A 16,831-nucleotide genomic window follows, 5' to 3' on the forward strand; every position below is an offset into this window, starting at 1 on the left:
ACAGATTTCCTTTTTTGTTCTGGTACCAAAAAGAATCCAAGTCACACAAACGCTAATAAATACAGTTCGCTTTTAGTACTTTATGCAAAACTTCTCTGCACTATTTACAAAATTCTGAACTTTTCCCTTTTTATATGGTTACAGTGATTGTCCATACACCCTTGCATTCATTGATCCATCATATCTATCCATCCATTTCATTTCTATTGTGTAATTTAGGGTCAAGGAGGATCAGAAAAGAAGAACTATTAAGCAGACATAGGGAGAACATGTGAATGTCTCTATTAACTAGTTAGAATTCACCCAAAATGCCACATTTATATCATCTAATGTGATTCCATTATGTCCTGGGTGTATGAGCTCTAATATCAATGTGCTCTGCACAGTTAATGCATCGGTAATTTGACTCATTGTAAGGGGCCGTTAGTCATAATGAGCACCTCTCCATTTGATAAGTTAATTCCTAATGGTTCCTTTCTACTTTTATTTAGCAAAGTTTCTGATTAAACAATATTGCCTAACGAATTTATTTTTTTTTCCCTTAGATTCTCAGATTTTTTATATTAAGAAAAGGTCATTAGATACACATGTGCCTACACAGGACCTTACCCTGACATGCTGTAAATGAACTGAAACACAAACACAAACAAAACGAAAACTATGCAAAAGAAATTAACCAGCTAAGCACCAACTTACAAAACAAAAATATATATTAAGTAGAATAATTAAAAACAACATTGAAATAGGACGTTTTTCAGAATCAGTGAATTCTTTGCTCGAGCATCACTTAAACTCAGACTGAACTCCTGAGTTGTATAAAGTTCACCTCTGCCTCTCACACGCTTATACAGTACATGTCCAAAACACCTTCATACCCACAGCACAAATCCCCCTTCCCCATCCCAGCATCATTATCAATTCTAATACAAGGTATAGGCACACCGAAGAAAAATCTCTTTCACGATTACTGTTCTGAATGGGGCTCACTTGAAAATGTGTGCCCCGCCGTGCAGCAGACGGTAATGGGACCTCTAACCATTTACTTCTCTTTCAGCAAGCATCAATAATGTAACTCCATTTACACTATGGCATTTCTACAAAAGCCATCCACTGAGAGGGGGTTTGTCTCAGTGTTCAAGAATAAAAGGTGAGAGCAGTGCGTGCGTGCGTGCGTGTGTGCGTGCGTGCATACGTGCTGGATGAAGTGAGGTTTTAATGTAGCTGTGAACTCAGAGGTCAAACATGACTCATGAGGTAAGTGCTGCTGAGCACCAGATTTGGGAGTGAGAAGTGGTGAGACTCCAATGTGAGATCTGAATAGGAAATTAGCAAGTTTCATGACGAGTGCGAAGGTGCAACAGCGCAGCTTGTGTGCATGAGGTATTTTGTGGGGTTAAGAGACAAAAAAAAAAAGATTAGGATCATGAGAAGAAAAAAAGAAAGGAATATCACCGAACAACTTTGGGACGCAAAGGCAGTCGATTAGCCTCTCATCAACGTCACTTCTTCCTTTCAGCAAACTATACCAAGTTTTTTGATGTGAACAAACAGAATCAGTCCATCAGGGCAATACCTATTCGTAAGGGGTTCACAAAGTCTCCTTATTTATCCTGGCTTTCATTACAGAGCCAATCATCTTTGCTATGGTTGCCTGATTTTATCATTATCAAGGAATAGTTTCCATCTAGGAACTCATCAGAGAGGTTAAAAAACAAATCTACTGTTTTATTGGAGGAAAATACTGCTGAAATGAACCATAGTACACTGTGACTAAGTCATTGCAATGGGAAAAGCACCGTCTACTGGTCACATGCAGGAACAGCAGCAGAGGAACTGAAGCCTGACAGCTCGTATAAAAAACGGGTTTATCCCTCTTTTCACCCAAATGCTTTTATATTTATTTCATAGCTGCATTATTGTAAAAATATATATATATGTTTATAATTATTAGTATTATTAGTATTATTAATGAATTTATTAATAATAATAATAATAATAATAATAATAATAATAATAATAATAATAATAATAATAATAATAATAATAATAATAATAATAATAATAATAATAATGCTACTTGACAGTTTGTTAATATCAGTTTGGATTGTTAGTCATGGGGAAAACTGTAATGAAATGGCCACAAAGCTTAATTTCTCTGTCATTTCTTTCCCAGATTTCCTATCAACAGTCTGGGTGTAATATTATAAGAAGTATATGTTCCATTTTTTGTCAGTGTGGAAGTTTTACTGGGCATCTAAAGTATTTGTTGGTAGCAGAGGAAGTCAATTGTAAAGTGAAAACACAAACAATGACAATATCATGAACCAGAGGAGAAAACAAAGCTCAGTTGGCAGAGGCCAGTTTTGTGTGTGTGTGTGTGTGTGTGTGTGTGTGTGTGTGTGTGTGTGTGTGTGTGTGTGTGTGTGTGTGTGTGTGTGTGTGTGTGTGTGTGTGTGTGTGTGTGTGTGTGTGTGTGTGTGTGTGTGTGTGTGTGTGTGTGTGTGTGTGTGTGTGTGAATGTAATCAACAATGTAAAATCACAGTGACGCTTCAGAAACATTTAAAAAAAGCGCTTTAAAAGTAAATTACATTTAGCTTTTTGAATGATTTATCAATCTTTCTTTATTTTCTGTCATGTAAAAAAAATCATTTAATCTTTCAGATTAGATGAGGTAAATTCATCAATATTTGGATAACATTTTCATCAAATCAAATAAATACACGTTAAACTGCAACTTCACAAGCATGATCTTTTGCCAGAGCCCTGCTCATGAATGTAAATGATTCGTCTAAAATATGTTTCTCACTATATTGCACAACACTACAACTTACAACAATACATTTGTGAAATGGAAACATCTCTGATAAGCTCTATCAAGACTGCTCCATATTACCTTTGTGACGCTAGAATTTATGTATACAACCTTATTCTACATAGTTAACCTAACCATTTCATGTATAGTCAACATGTTTGATGCATATTTGCATATTTCAGATTTGAAACAATAGAATCTATTTCAAAATGCTGTTACCTTTATTATATGTGCACGCTATGTAGAAAAAAACCTGTGTATATATTCCAGCCATTTAGTGTTTAAATACATAGAAAAAGGGTCAATCACAATGAGGAAAAACAGCTGATGTCAACAATTAACAGTCTTTACAAACACAGTGTGTTTAATTAAATGCTTTTATTTAAACAGCTAAGTGAGTTTAAATTAGTTTCTGCTAGATGGCTCCATGGTCTGACAGCAGAAGTCAACAAACAGTCCGGCGGAGCCAGCAAGGTGTCTTTTGTCTTGTCTTCCCCTCTCTTGATTCATTCATTTACTCCATTGTAGGATGATAATGGTCTGATACTCTATTTACACTGATGATAAAAAAACTGGTCTAGTTCCAAAAGTGATAAAAAATAAAAACCAACAAACAAAAGATAGAAAGAAACATTGTTCTGTCTGTTCTGTTTCACATCACTGTTTGTATTTGTGTATATTTCTTAGTCATTCGAGAGCGAGCGTGGAATCAGCTTCTGTAACCCCGACTGACTTGGACCATGTGAAGAACCCAGAGACTCCACTCACGTAGCAGACAACTGTGTGCTTTCCTTTGGTAGGGTGCTAATACACTCTGTGTGTGTGTGTGTGTGTGTGTGTGCGTGTGTCTGTGTGTGCGTGTGTGTGTGTGTGTGTGTGTGTGTGTGTGTGTGTGTGTGTGTGTGTGTGTGTGTGTGTGTGTGTGTGTGTGTGTGTGTGTGTGTGTGTGTGTGTGCGTGTGTCTGTGTGTGCGTGTGTGCGTGTGTGCGTGTGTGTGTGTGTGTGTGTGTGTGTGTGTGTGTGTGTGTGTGTGTGTGTGTGTGTGTGTGTGTGTGTGTGTGTGTGTGTGTGTGTGTGTGTGTGTGTGTGTGTGAGAGATCTCTGCGGAGCGCCTGTAGATGATAGGGGTCAGTGACACTGCTTGTTTCTTGCTGGGCCAGAGCTCTCTGAGCGGACAAACGGGTGGAACAAAGGTCTATGAAAACGAGCTGCAGCTTTCCTGTCTATCATAACTCGAATCACACTTACACAACGCGGCATAAATATATACTGGGTATGTATGAGCAGAATCAGTTGGAGGTTAATTGGAACAATTATGTTTATATGGGTGGTTAATCGTAAACAGACTTGACTAGTAGGACTCATTTTACAGCTTGAACAGTCACAGTGGTGACTACATCTTTTTTAAAGGAGCACATACTGCATGTCAGATATCAGGAAAATATATGCTCCTCAACAACAACCCATCATTTGCAACACCGCCTAGTACCAGCAAAAGCATTGGTGTAGTGGAGTGCTCCTGCCTCAGAACTAGAAGGTCAATGGGTCAAATACAGGCTGGGCCTATCGGTGTGGAGTGTGCATTTTCTCTGCATCCTCCATAAACATGCATGTGAGATTTAAGGCTGTTTTATGCTTGATGCGTCTGCGAGCTCTGCGTGGCTCCGTGCAGACGAATTACGTCATTTCAGCCACCACGCCCCTCCGTGCGGATCTTCTCACTGGGGCTTCACCGCTCTGTGAGCCTCCAAATTTTTCTGACTAGGCGGACGGAGACGTGTGGAAAAAAAAGCCAGAGCTGAAGAGGAGGAGGACTGGAGACTTGGTTTTAAAGACACAAAAAGCATAAAGCTGCGCATCCACACTGAAAACACAAGATTTGATTCATAAATGCCGATTTGCTTCAGTGTCACACTTCAACGGAGGGAAAAATTTTTGGAAACAATAGTTGCGAGGTCCGGTCCACTATCCACTTGCAAGATCACCTGCTGGTGTTGAACAGACAAAGTCAACTTCTTCAGCTCTAATTTACTGGTGTGGTGGAAGTGTGTTTGCGATGCACTGCCCCCTGCAGTCTGGGGGTGGGAGCCGTGTGAAGTATAAATTTTACACATGTTCTCTCATGCAGATTCTCCACATCGAAGTTCCGCACGTCACGCTCGTGCTTCAAGCATAAAACAGCCTAAATTGTCTATCGGGTATCCAGTGCCCTACTACCCTGAACAGGGCAGAGTGATATAGAAGATAGAGGGATGTCTTACACGAGGACACTTTAACACAGGGGTGTCAAACACATTTTAGTTCAGGGGCCACATGCAGTCCATCTTGAGTGGGTCGGACCGGTAAATTTGGGCAATGATAACCTACAATTTAAACTTTAAAGTTGTTTTTGTTGTGGAGCAGAGTTTTTGTGATGGAAATGTTTATATTTTCACAAAACTAAAACAATTACAATGACAATGACAGAAAATAGCTACAATCTCAACAGAAAGCCAATTTTAATCATATTTTCTGGTGCAAAATACAGTGAAAAACTCCTCCTATAGCCGTTGATTGTGCAGGTTTTTACAAACTCCCTCTGACATCATGGCTTTGAGGCTAGTTTGATAGCAACAAGATAGTGAGCTTCCATGGCAGCAACACTATTATCTCAGCTCGGGTGTCAGTGTCATGTTTTGTCCGCTACTCTTATGAGATTTGCTAAAAAAAATAAAAAAGAAATTTCTTTTAGAATTTTTACAATTTGTTTGAAAGTTTGGCGGGCCAGATTTGAGCTTTTCGCAGGCCGGTTTTAGACCATGGGGCCTCATGTTTGACACCCCTGGTTGAACACATGGATGTGAAATGGGTAATCGAACCTCCAACCTTGGGATTGGAAGACTCCCAACTGAGCCACAGTTGCCCTATGACTCCCGATTCACAGTGAGAAGACCTACGCTGTTCTCAGTGGTCATTGATGGGTTTTCGCCAGTTTCCAACAATTCAATTGTGAGACTGTGTTTGTCTCCAGTGTTTGCTCTACGATTGATTAGTGACCTGTCCAGGTGTAACCTGCTGTGTTCAGCTCCGGCACCCCAAGACCGCGAGCTGGATAAACTGTGTAGAGAAGACGGATGTATGTTTATTCATGAACTTTTCACTTGTGACTTTTAATTGCCGACTCAGAATAAAGAGAAACATAATGATTTGATGGTACGATTTTACCCTCATCCACACCCTTAAAGCTTTAAAGTGTTACGCCTGGGCCCAATAAAAGCATCAGAAGAAAATACTTCCTCTATCACCATCTGTCGTATACTCAAGTGGGCCGACTACATAAAAATATGGAACTCCGTCCCAAATAATATCAGTCCTTTTAAATTGTGCTTTGGATTTCCAGTCGGATGTCATATATTTGCCTCTCCTTTCATGTGACATGGGGGAATAAGAAAGCCGAGGAGACGCCGGTGACTGGGCTTCAATTACCTGCATTAGTGGCTTCAACCTTTCATGTTACACAATCTCCTTGGAACACGATGAACCACAGACCGTTGGTCTAGCAGAGATGAGCAGTTCCACATTTTACTCCGTGGAAATATTTTAAAAAGGTACCTCAGGGCTTGGGTGTACATGTGGCTCTACAATATTGTTTTCAGTTTAATTCCAATTATTTATGAGAAGAAGCTAAATAAAGCAGCGTAGTTTAGGGTTTTTCTTTGCCTCCGCACTTGCGTTTCCTTAATATGTGACTTCACCAACCAGGGCAGGATAGATGACTTCTTTCTCTGTCTGTTCTAATCGTTTCAAGCACTTTTAAAAACCACAGGTGCAACTCTGTTTGTGTTGGAAGAAGAAAAAGTGTCTTCAATAAAGCAGCAGTGTGCCATAAAAAAAAAAAAAAAAAGTAATTTTCACACGGGATCCAACCCGGCAGCAGTTTAAAATAAAGCACAACCTATTAATCTTTCATGCAACTGACTCATTTATTTATGTTGCTAATATTTCAAAATGAATCTGGTAATGATTTGTTTTAGGTGAGAAGTTTCATGTGGCGGCTTTAATGATGCAAGATGATTAAAAACATTTTTAGCCTCGGTGACCCTGTCAGATTCAGCGGTGCGTCAATTATTACAAAGAACATGTGGCGCAGCCCAGCTCTGTCCAAACCTGCAAAATCCTCATTTAGGATTCTAGTGGCATTCCGGAGGTTTCCAATAGATGCCAAACAGCTCTGGCAGAAATGGAGAAAAACCGTACAACAGTGAAGCTGGACACTCTCATGACTGTAGATGTCACAAAGCTTAAATGATTTATGCTCTTACAGAATAGAGAGTGTGGAAAACGGACTCTGTGGATGCTTAAGGATGCATTTGAAGAGAAATTAAATCCAGTTTTCATCTTGAGTCAAAGGCCTTATTGTTAATTTATCACCTGATCTGTACTAAAGTATTATTATGGTATTTTAAAATCAAACACCCTCCTTTTCCTCTGCCAGTAAAACTGTACCAAAAGCCGGAGGACTCATCCTGTATTCAGATGAGTTTTCTTAAAGCTGAAGCCATAAAAATCCAAATACAGCTTCTCAAACTGCCAAATCTGAAACATGCCACTTCTACCTTGTGTTTTCACCAGATAATGTGTTTATATACAGAAATCAAGCATCATTCGAACATAACAACATTACAGTAAAAGGTTGTATCTTGAATAGAAGTCAATGGCTGACTGAACTTATTTTTTATCTGATACAATCCGAGCATCGCCAGAGGTCCTCATCGTGTCCTCACATGACAACTAGGAGCCTTTCAGGACAGACATTGACCAAAAGTAAAACAAATTTATTTGATTTGCTTCTTTTGTGTTTTTTTATTTTTTTACTTTTTATTTAAATTTTTCCCTTTTTTGTGTGTGTTTCTATAGATTTATTTGATGCTATATGAGCTAAACATTTGTAGCGGTTACTTGTAAAGTTGGCTATTTCATAAGAACTACGGTATAGTCTGGTACACACACTCACATTCAGTCATTTGTTAATGCCTGTGCACAGTGTGTTCAGTTTAAGTCAGACGTTTACATGCTTGCTTGACAATCAGACACACAGGGACAATGCATTAACATACACATGACAAAATGAGAGATCTATACATTCACTTATTGGTCCGAGTTTTTTTTTATGTTACCTTCCACACAGGAGGGTCTGGCCCTGGTGGTGCCGGCGACCTGCCCCGGGAAACAGGAACATTTGACTGTTTGAGAACGCTCTTCAATCTTATTCTTATTGCAGCAGCGATGCACAGCAACCACCTCGCATGTCCCCTGCTTCACCTGGTATGACACTGTGGAGAAAGAGAAAGGCGAGGATTATATGGGAGACATTCACAGACTTTAAAGGATGTCGTTTTATTGGTGTTTTGTCAGCTTGTTGTTGCAAATAATCAAGTTTAAATTCAAATACGCTTGGGCTGTAAATAACAATCAAATCTGCGCCAGCCTCTCTAAGGATTAAACAAATCTGCTGAATAATTTAGTTTTGTTTAAACTCCTCATTTTATTCCAGTCTCGCAGTCTTTGATTCATAAGTAAACACTCTTTAGTGATACTTTGCTTTTATTCTCAGCCCAGTACCCTCATTAACTTTGTCACAGAGGCGGCTCTGTTGTTGTCACTGTGTGTCGGAGAAAAGAAAAATGAGTGGAGGCAATGTTGAAAAAAATATTTAATGTTTTTAGTCTTTTCTGAAGAACAAAAATCATTTGATGTCAGCTCAGACATGCACATTTTATGAGGGAGCCACACATTAGCAGGATGCACTCAGACTGCCATGATGTCTGGCCAGAGTCCATCACTGTTAGGCCTGTATCTCATCATGGTCATGTCTTCATGTTTTTGTGCACATGCATGCATATCAGAGTTAAAGTGGTTATGCTATGAGGCTAGGCGTAAATACATTGAATTGTATTAAAAGTAAAGCCCTGTGAGGACACTGCCTATAAGTCTGGGTATATGTGCGCACATGTGGGAGCTCGTTTCATTCCTATGTGCTATCGAAAGTCACGATTGAAGTAATGACAATTGCTTTTATACCTTCAACATGCGAACAACATCTCATCTTGATTATCTAACCTATCCCAGGCAACCTTGATCAGGTTAATCAAAACTCACGGCTGACAATTATGGGACAGAAAGACGCACTAAACACTAAATGTTCACCCTGAGCTTTTGGTCCTGTGATACCATGTACGTGCATTTGTGCGTGCATTTGAGTATTTATGCATGCAACTCTGTATCTTTTTGTTCTTCTGTGCTGGTGGAAACCTAACCTGACTGCACACTAACCTATGGGGACTCATGTGCTCTATTTTTGTTCCCACAAAAGTCAATGTTTAGGTGAAGACATGTCTTATGGTCAGGCTCTGGTTTGTGTGAGGTTAAAGGTTTGGCTTTAGCAAGTAGTACGATGGGTAACAACTGAGTTAAGAGTAAGTCTGCAGGAGACGGACATCATCCAATGTATTGCCTCTACAAGGTATAGAAGTGTGCGTGCTTGCGTGCGAGCGTGTGTGCGTGCCTGCGCGTTCCATGGAAATAGTACCCAAATAAACATGTCAGCAGTCTCCACATGGCTTTGTCTCATGAGAGAGCTTTTAAAGGACAGTAATGATGTAGCGAATGACAGTGCTGTGATCATAATGTCAAAATAGGCTTATGTTGTGTGTTAATGTTGCATTTTACTCAACACATTAAATCCACGGGTCCCTCGGAAGAGAGGTCCCAACTAAGGAAGAATTTACCGACCACCATTACTGGGTGCAATGTTTAGTGAATCTAATCTTTGCTTATGGCTTCTGAATGGATTCCAGCTGCCTTATCTTCCCTCGCAAAGCTTGTTGTGGACTCTTGAGAGTCTTTGGCACCGTTTCCTTGAGCTCAGTAAACCCTGCTGGCGACATTACCACCTATAAGCCTCTTTACAGCCTTAGAAAAACCTGGGTTATACTGTACGATGAGCCCAGATTTCATTTATGTGCGTGATTTTTACCCAGACACCCAAACTTTTCATGCTGGGCTGAGTGTGCAGGGCAGACAAAAGCAAAAGTGTGTGCAAACACACACACACACACACACACACACACACACACACACACACACACACACACACACACACACACACACACACACACACACACACACACACACACACACATACTCAGAAGTGGGTTCCATTTCTGCAGGCCATGGCCTCTCTCATCCTTTCTGATTTAAAGTTTGTTTGTTCTCTTCTCCAGAGAGCCCCATCAATGATCCCTGGCTCTCTGAGGGCGCCCCTCCGCTATCATCCCTCCACTTTCATTTCCCTCACTCCTCTGTCTGGGGCTCTCCTGAGGCTGGAGCAGCTGCTGGATTAGTCCCCCCCCAACACACATACACACAAACACGCGTGCGCACACACACACAGGGCCTCTATCAGCTGATAAAAGTCAAGAACAGAATAAAACTGAGCAGAACTCATTGGAAGTGGGACCATAATAAACAACAGCAATGCTCACAATTAAGACTCATAGTAACTATCTAAGAAGAAAAAAGAAAGTCCTATTTAAAGCACAATCAAGCCCCCTTGTTTAATCTTTCATTGTAATCACTCCATACTGAAAATGAATTCCACTTGCTATTGCAGAGCTGTAAGACTGTGCAATCTGCTGGCTCTATCTGGAAAATAGGAAGCTTGTTAGTGAGAAAGGCAGAGATGCAAAGAGTCAACCAAGAGAAGGAAAAGTGGTGTCACAGGCGGCAGAGAGAACAAAGAGCAGCCCGCCCTCCGTTGGCATAATGAGGTCAGGAGGTGCACTGGTCTCTTCTCTTTATTGCCTGTATATGAGGCCTGAGCAGAGGCTGTTTGTTTTCTAAAACTGTAAAAGCTTTGAGGCTGAGCATGATAAAAACACCTGAACTTTATTTATGCACCTTTTTATGCATGTGTGTATTCACACCCTAATTAAAATCCTAACAAAGTGGCTATATGTGATGCAAATGAGGTAAACTCGGGCTGATGTAAAGTATGAGCACAGCCCACATGCTTCTGTGGAAGTGAAGTCTGTTATTTAAAGACGAGAGGATGGAGAGCCTCCGCTGGGTTTTCTTGCCGTGTTACACATGCAGCTTAATGAAATAGAAAAGAGTCCAAGGTGCTCTTCAAGCAAATGCTTTAAAATGCTTTCTTTCATGGCCAGTTCAAAAGGACACTCAAAACAACTTCAGCGCGTTTCAGATGTTGCCAATCTGTCCTTCATCAGGGAGGCGCACAACACACGGCATGCAGAAAACCCTTTTTTTCCCCAGCATCACCGACGACAGTTGGTTGCTTTGGAAGTAGCTGGAGCAAAATAATGTGGAAAATATATCCACCATAAGCTGTCAACACATCAGGTTAATTTCTCATTTGTCTCAACAAATGTGAACTTGTTTCAGTAAAATTTATGTCCGCCTGGCAAGTAAAAGCAAGCCAATTCTTGTTGAAAAAAAACTGTGAAATAAAGTTGAAGTGACTGTCAGTCCAAAATAAATTTGGAAATATTCCTCTGTGATGACTCAGAAATGAGTGTAAAATGCAAATCCACACATTGTGAGGGATAATTGAAGTCTATGTTAAATTAATCATATATATCAGTGCTCTGATTGTATTGTTTGGTTTATTGCTTAAATAATGGACAGCTGACATTTCCCCTCAATACACAGACATCTTTCGTTTAGCAATTCCACAGCAATAAAAGTGGATGCAAAAGGTCAATGTATTAAACTCATTTGAGAAAAATGTTGTAAAAGTCAGTAAGTACATGATTTTAAGAGCTGGTGAGCATGGAGGAGTCGTGCCCATTTCTGAATAGAAACACATATGTTATAGGTGATAACAGCTTTTGTCTAAGACGTCCTCATACCAAGACAACACAGTGGATGGATTTGCACTACCAAAATAAGCAGTTGTCTGGTACCCTCTGCAGCCTGAACAGGTCAGAGAGGACCAGTGTCAAACATAAATACTCACATGTGGGTAACTTTATAAAGTCTCCTCAGTTTGGTTTAGCATCGAAGCTACATGGTTAGGTTCAGGAAGAAATGCCTGGATTGGGGTGAATCACTTTATGTGACACACATGATACAAATTATTTGCTATATATTAAGTTTTATATGTGTTTTAGTAAATATTATGAACGTGAAAATAAAGACAAAGTGGCTTATGTTTTCGCACAGAAAAAAGAGTGTCGAGAGAAAATCAATTGTTTTATCTGAACTGCCTCACATCAGACGTAAATGACGACCCAATTTTACAATGAATAGGAATAAAATCCTCTTACTGTAGATATTTTCGTGTTGATCTGGCATTTTAGGTCATGTAAATAATTCAATCAAACACATTGAATAAGGACCTAAAGATAGTCCTCTCAAAATTGCAGAAAAATCTACATACAAGCTCATCAGTGAGCGCCTGATCGGTGTTGTAATACCGTGTTGTATCACAAGATGGTGCTTTGAGTCACTCCACCATTTTTCTTCTCAGTACAAGAAAAGAAGAAGCAGCAGATTCTGACACAAGAGAGATCGGGAGATTCGATAAGCGTTAAAAGTCACTGCTACCACCTCGTGCACAAAAGTGGAATTAATAAACAAATATAATTAAAACGTAAAAACTCTAACGGTAACAACTTAATGACAAGCTAGTTATCTATAGGTGGGCACATCTAAAGATGATTATTATTGTTTATTATTTCAACAACAAAGAAGTGTAGATGAAGATTTCTCCCCTTAATCTGCAGCTTCTGTTACATTTACTATATTTAGAACTAAATGCATGTTAATGTTTTTTTCTCTCCAAGAGGATTAGAGTATCAGGAGAAGTACCAGTAATGTTGATCCTAAACCAAAACGTATGACTTGAAATTGTACACAACAAATCCTGGACATCAGAGGAGGGAGGGCTGTGAGCCCTCGCCACTTGTGCCTTCCCTATCAGCCCCTGTTGAGAGCGCCGCTCACCCCTCCTCTGCTTCGGAGTCATGTGTTGAGCGGGTCCGCTTCCAGCTATATACACATAATAACAGTGTATCTAATGTCTCAATGTTGCCTTTAAACCATTCTGTTATGGTCATCTGAGTGTAATAGAGCCCAGCACAAGCTGAGATGAAAAGACTTCTCAAGCATGGCTAAATGCCTTTATTCCTGCAGGCAGGCAGGCAAAAGGGAGGTGAGGTGGGAGGTGGGGTGAGGTGGTGGAGAGTGGCAGCAGTAGCTGGGCAGCCAACAAACCAAGCTACCTTGAACTGATGGGTTAGCCAGGCGATTGATGTATTCTGACAGACAGGCGAGGAGGAGCACTGTACAATTTATCAAAAAAGCTGTGTCTTTCCCCTTGTCGATACCTGACAAGCATGACGGTGGCTATGAAAGAGCGGGTATCGAGCAAATCTGTCGGGGGGTGGCAAAGTCAATGCAGAGGTGATGTGCCGAACATCTCTGTGGGAATGCACGAGGAAAGTTTCAGGAGGCCATTTGTGGTGTTTGCACCTATGCCATCCTCTACCGCAAAACTCACAACTCCACGCCCAACCTGCTAATGAGAATTATTAAATATAATACTTCAACTTCGACTTCATTCTGCTCCTTTCTCCCACTGCCCCACCCCAGCCCAGCCCTGCACGGCTCATCAATCCTCCAGACATTATCAGTGTTTTACAGGCCCACATCGAGCCTCAACCAGATATATACTAATGATCCCCACAGGTCACTGGTACAGCCAGGAAACAAATCTATCCTCACGCCGACCTTACTGATGCTCATTTGACTTTGCTGCTGCTGCTGCTTTTTAAGGAGACATATTACAAGCAGTCTTAGAGAGGCATTTATAAACTGTTATGTGTATGTTCAAATAGACATAAATGAAGCAGTGTACGCTTTGTCCAAAGCAAGACTGCTTTTACACCATGTGTGCTTCGTTCCACGGGGAACAACTAAATAAATAAATTCATGAAAAAAGTACTTTTTTTACAGTGACGGGGGCACCAGCATCTTATTCTGTGAGAGGTGAAACAGGGTACCATATCTACTACAAGAAGCCTGAATTTGATATTAATTTCCAGTAAATAATCAAGAAATGTGAAAAAAGAGTAATTCCCACATCTCCAGATATTCCGTCCTCACAATACAGGGATGTGTTGAAGGGAAACAGTGCTCTAAGAACAAAGTCAATGATTTTACCAACAGGATGATCAGATGTTTCAACAAAACGTACCATTGGCGTGCTCTCTGACTGCTGTTTGAATGTTCTGGCGCCTACGGGATTGTAATTTGTTCCATAAATTTCTCACAAATTGCTTCATGCAGATATAATGTGAAAAAAAACATCCAGAATGAGAAAATAAATGTTAACAGTCTGGGTGTGTGTCAAAGTGTTTCTCTGTGTTTGTGTTTCACAGTCAGGTTTATAGTCTTCTCCTCTCTTACAATGATAATCATAATTCCTAGTTCAAGGAGGAAATGGATCATGCCTGTACAGGAATAGTTATGTGAATTTTCCCTGATTAACATCTGTTAATGTGAGCAGTCAGGACCAAAGGAGTCAAAGCCCACAGGGATTTCTATGCACCAGGGAAACACATTTTGCATGTAGATCACATGAAAAGCAACATAAATTCTCTCAAACCGGTTTTCAGACACAGCTCCTGCACTGTGGAAACAGAAACTCTGGAATGAGGAAGAATTTATTCCCAGGAGAGTTGTTGCTTTTTTTTCCCCCAAGCTGTCGATCAAAACCTGTCTACATAGTTTAATTGGAATCATTCCATCCGATCCCATTACAGATTTCTTTTCTGAGGTGTGTTTGAGCAGATTCACAGATTGCCACTAGGAAAGACACTGACGAAATGAGATAAAGAAAGAAGAAAATAAGAATTGCGCTGGCTGTCAGAGGAGCATTGTTTGACCTCTAGAGCCACCAAGTGGTTAAAAATGGTATGTCACCAGCACGCACCATCAGACAAAAGTTTTGCTCTCAGGAAAACAGCAGCAGAAGTACTTAGAAGAAACTACTGCGATCGTATATAGCTGACATGACACACGCCTAATTATTTCTCAGCCAAGTGTGTGCATGTGTCTTGTTGGTATTCACAGCCGACAAGTCCTAAACTTTCACCAATTAGTGAAAACCCTCAAATAAAAAACAGCAGTCAGTTCGGGAGCAAGACATCTTGTTTCAGAAGAAGAAAGGAACAGGCACCCGTGCTGACCTTCACAACACACCGGGCCCACAATTAGTAGTGTCCCTGCTGTAAGCAGGCTGCCTCCTCTCTGTCAAAAGGAGACTAATACAGTTTCACACTGAACAGGCTGGATGCTGGTAGCATTTCTGCAGCACATAAAGGTCACTTTGCAAAACATGAGCGGCGTGAGTGAAGAAACAGAGATAATTAGGGATATTGTCATGATTAAGTGCCAGGAGCAAGTGACATGGGAGGCTGAAGACAACAAGTCATGGTGTAAGATACTGTGACTCAGCACATCTGTCCCTTTAGTCAGCAAACAATGAAATATTAACAGGGTTGTGGTGCTCATTTACTTTTGAGGGGACCTCGTGGAAATTAAAGATGGAGAAAAGATTTGGCTCGGAGGCCTGAATTCAATAAGTGCTTGCTCGGGGTTTCTATCTTTTCTTCATGGGGAGTAAGTAGAGGGTTGCTCTGATTGAGCTATGAATATTAATGTCTGGAATAATGAGATTGAGGATTAAGAGTCATGAGCTTCTTATACATGACACATACACCCAATTTTATAGCAACACTAAAGTGCTAAGAGTCAGACGGCTGGAGAGCAATGGTATGAGGATGTGTGCACACTGAAAAGATCAGATCTCAGCCTCACTGATCTATTTATGTTGACAGCTCTTGACAGCTTAAGTGCCATTTGTATCGGCATGGGCTGGATCACTCAAACAAAGGTGTGTTTGCATCCAAATCCAAAGCGAGGTCCTGTCTACATTACATTCTGTCATATTGAGGAATGGAGCAAATTGTCCCCACTCCAAACCTCCCCACCTCCTCTTGCTCCTCCCTCCTCCCTCCTCCCTCCTCCCTCCTCCCTCCTCCCTCCTCCCTTCACCCAGGATGCGGACGGCTCCATTCAGCGACAAGCCCGGGGAACATGTGTTCCCCCTCTGAAGTGACAGTGTAATTAACCTCTCGTGATGCTGGAAGGGGAGTTCGGAGCGAGACCCGGTGTACCTGTCGGTCCCCGATGGCTGCGGTTGCCAGCAGACGCCGGGTCAACGCAGAGCATCACCAAGGCAACGAGGAAGGCCACCTGCCAAGGCCAAACTGCCCTCCCCCACGGGTTCATCCTGAGAGGAGACAGGAGGGCAAAGAGGGAGAAGAATGAGGAGAAGAGGAGGAAGAGGGCACGAGATGAGGTTAGAATCCCTCACCCCAGCACACACACACACACACACACACACACACACACACACACACACACACACACAGAACACACACACAGGAGGTGGGACAGCACAGCAAACACCAAGTATTGTTTTTCCAGCAAGCAGAAACAATATAGAAGATGAGCCAGAAAGGTCAAAGGAAAAAGTGACAATCCCAAAAACAGACCAGCGTTTCAGAGGGTTTTTTCTCTCTCTCTCACACACACACACACACACACACACACACACACACACACACACACGCACGCACGCACGCACGCACACACACACGCACACACACACACACTGTAGGCTGAAGCCAACTCCTCAGCAGTACCATTGCGCTGCAAGCATCCTCATGTCTATTAGTTTTACATTAGGATTAACGTCTCCAATTTTCTTCTGCCAGCAGCAAATTACAAGTGTTGACTTTATGAGTCATAAGAGGTTATGAAAAAGGAAACCGAGTTCTACGGAGAACAGGCTCATAAATGCTTGATGATTGCAATTTTTCAACAACAAAACAGAGGGAACAGGTGTCCATCACGTATAACCTGACTTCAAGTGAACATCTTTCAGTTGC

General features: G+C 41.1%; 1 protein-coding gene across 1 annotated transcript in view; it reads right to left on the reverse strand.

Annotated features, from left to right (window-relative positions):
• tafa4b (TAFA chemokine like family member 4b) overlaps nucleotides 1-16,608 on the reverse strand; it is a gene marked incomplete at both ends in the record, with an annotated part of 37,406 nt that extends 20,798 nt beyond the window's left edge. Inside the window, 3 exons of the mRNA XM_080462323.1 lie at nucleotides 7,970-8,125; nucleotides 16,055-16,170; nucleotides 16,586-16,608. Coding sequence (XP_080318449.1) covers nucleotides 7,970-8,125; nucleotides 16,055-16,170; nucleotides 16,586-16,608 — 295 coding nt within the window. The remainder of the gene's footprint in view (nucleotides 1-7,969; nucleotides 8,126-16,054; nucleotides 16,171-16,585) is intronic.
• Nucleotides 16,609-16,831: the final 223 nt, after the last annotated feature.

The sequence above is a fragment of the Lipophrys pholis genome (assembly GCF_963383615.2).
Source record: "Lipophrys pholis genome assembly, chromosome: 4".
NCBI classification, from domain to species: Eukaryota; Metazoa; Chordata; class Actinopteri; order Blenniiformes; family Blenniidae; genus Lipophrys; species Lipophrys pholis.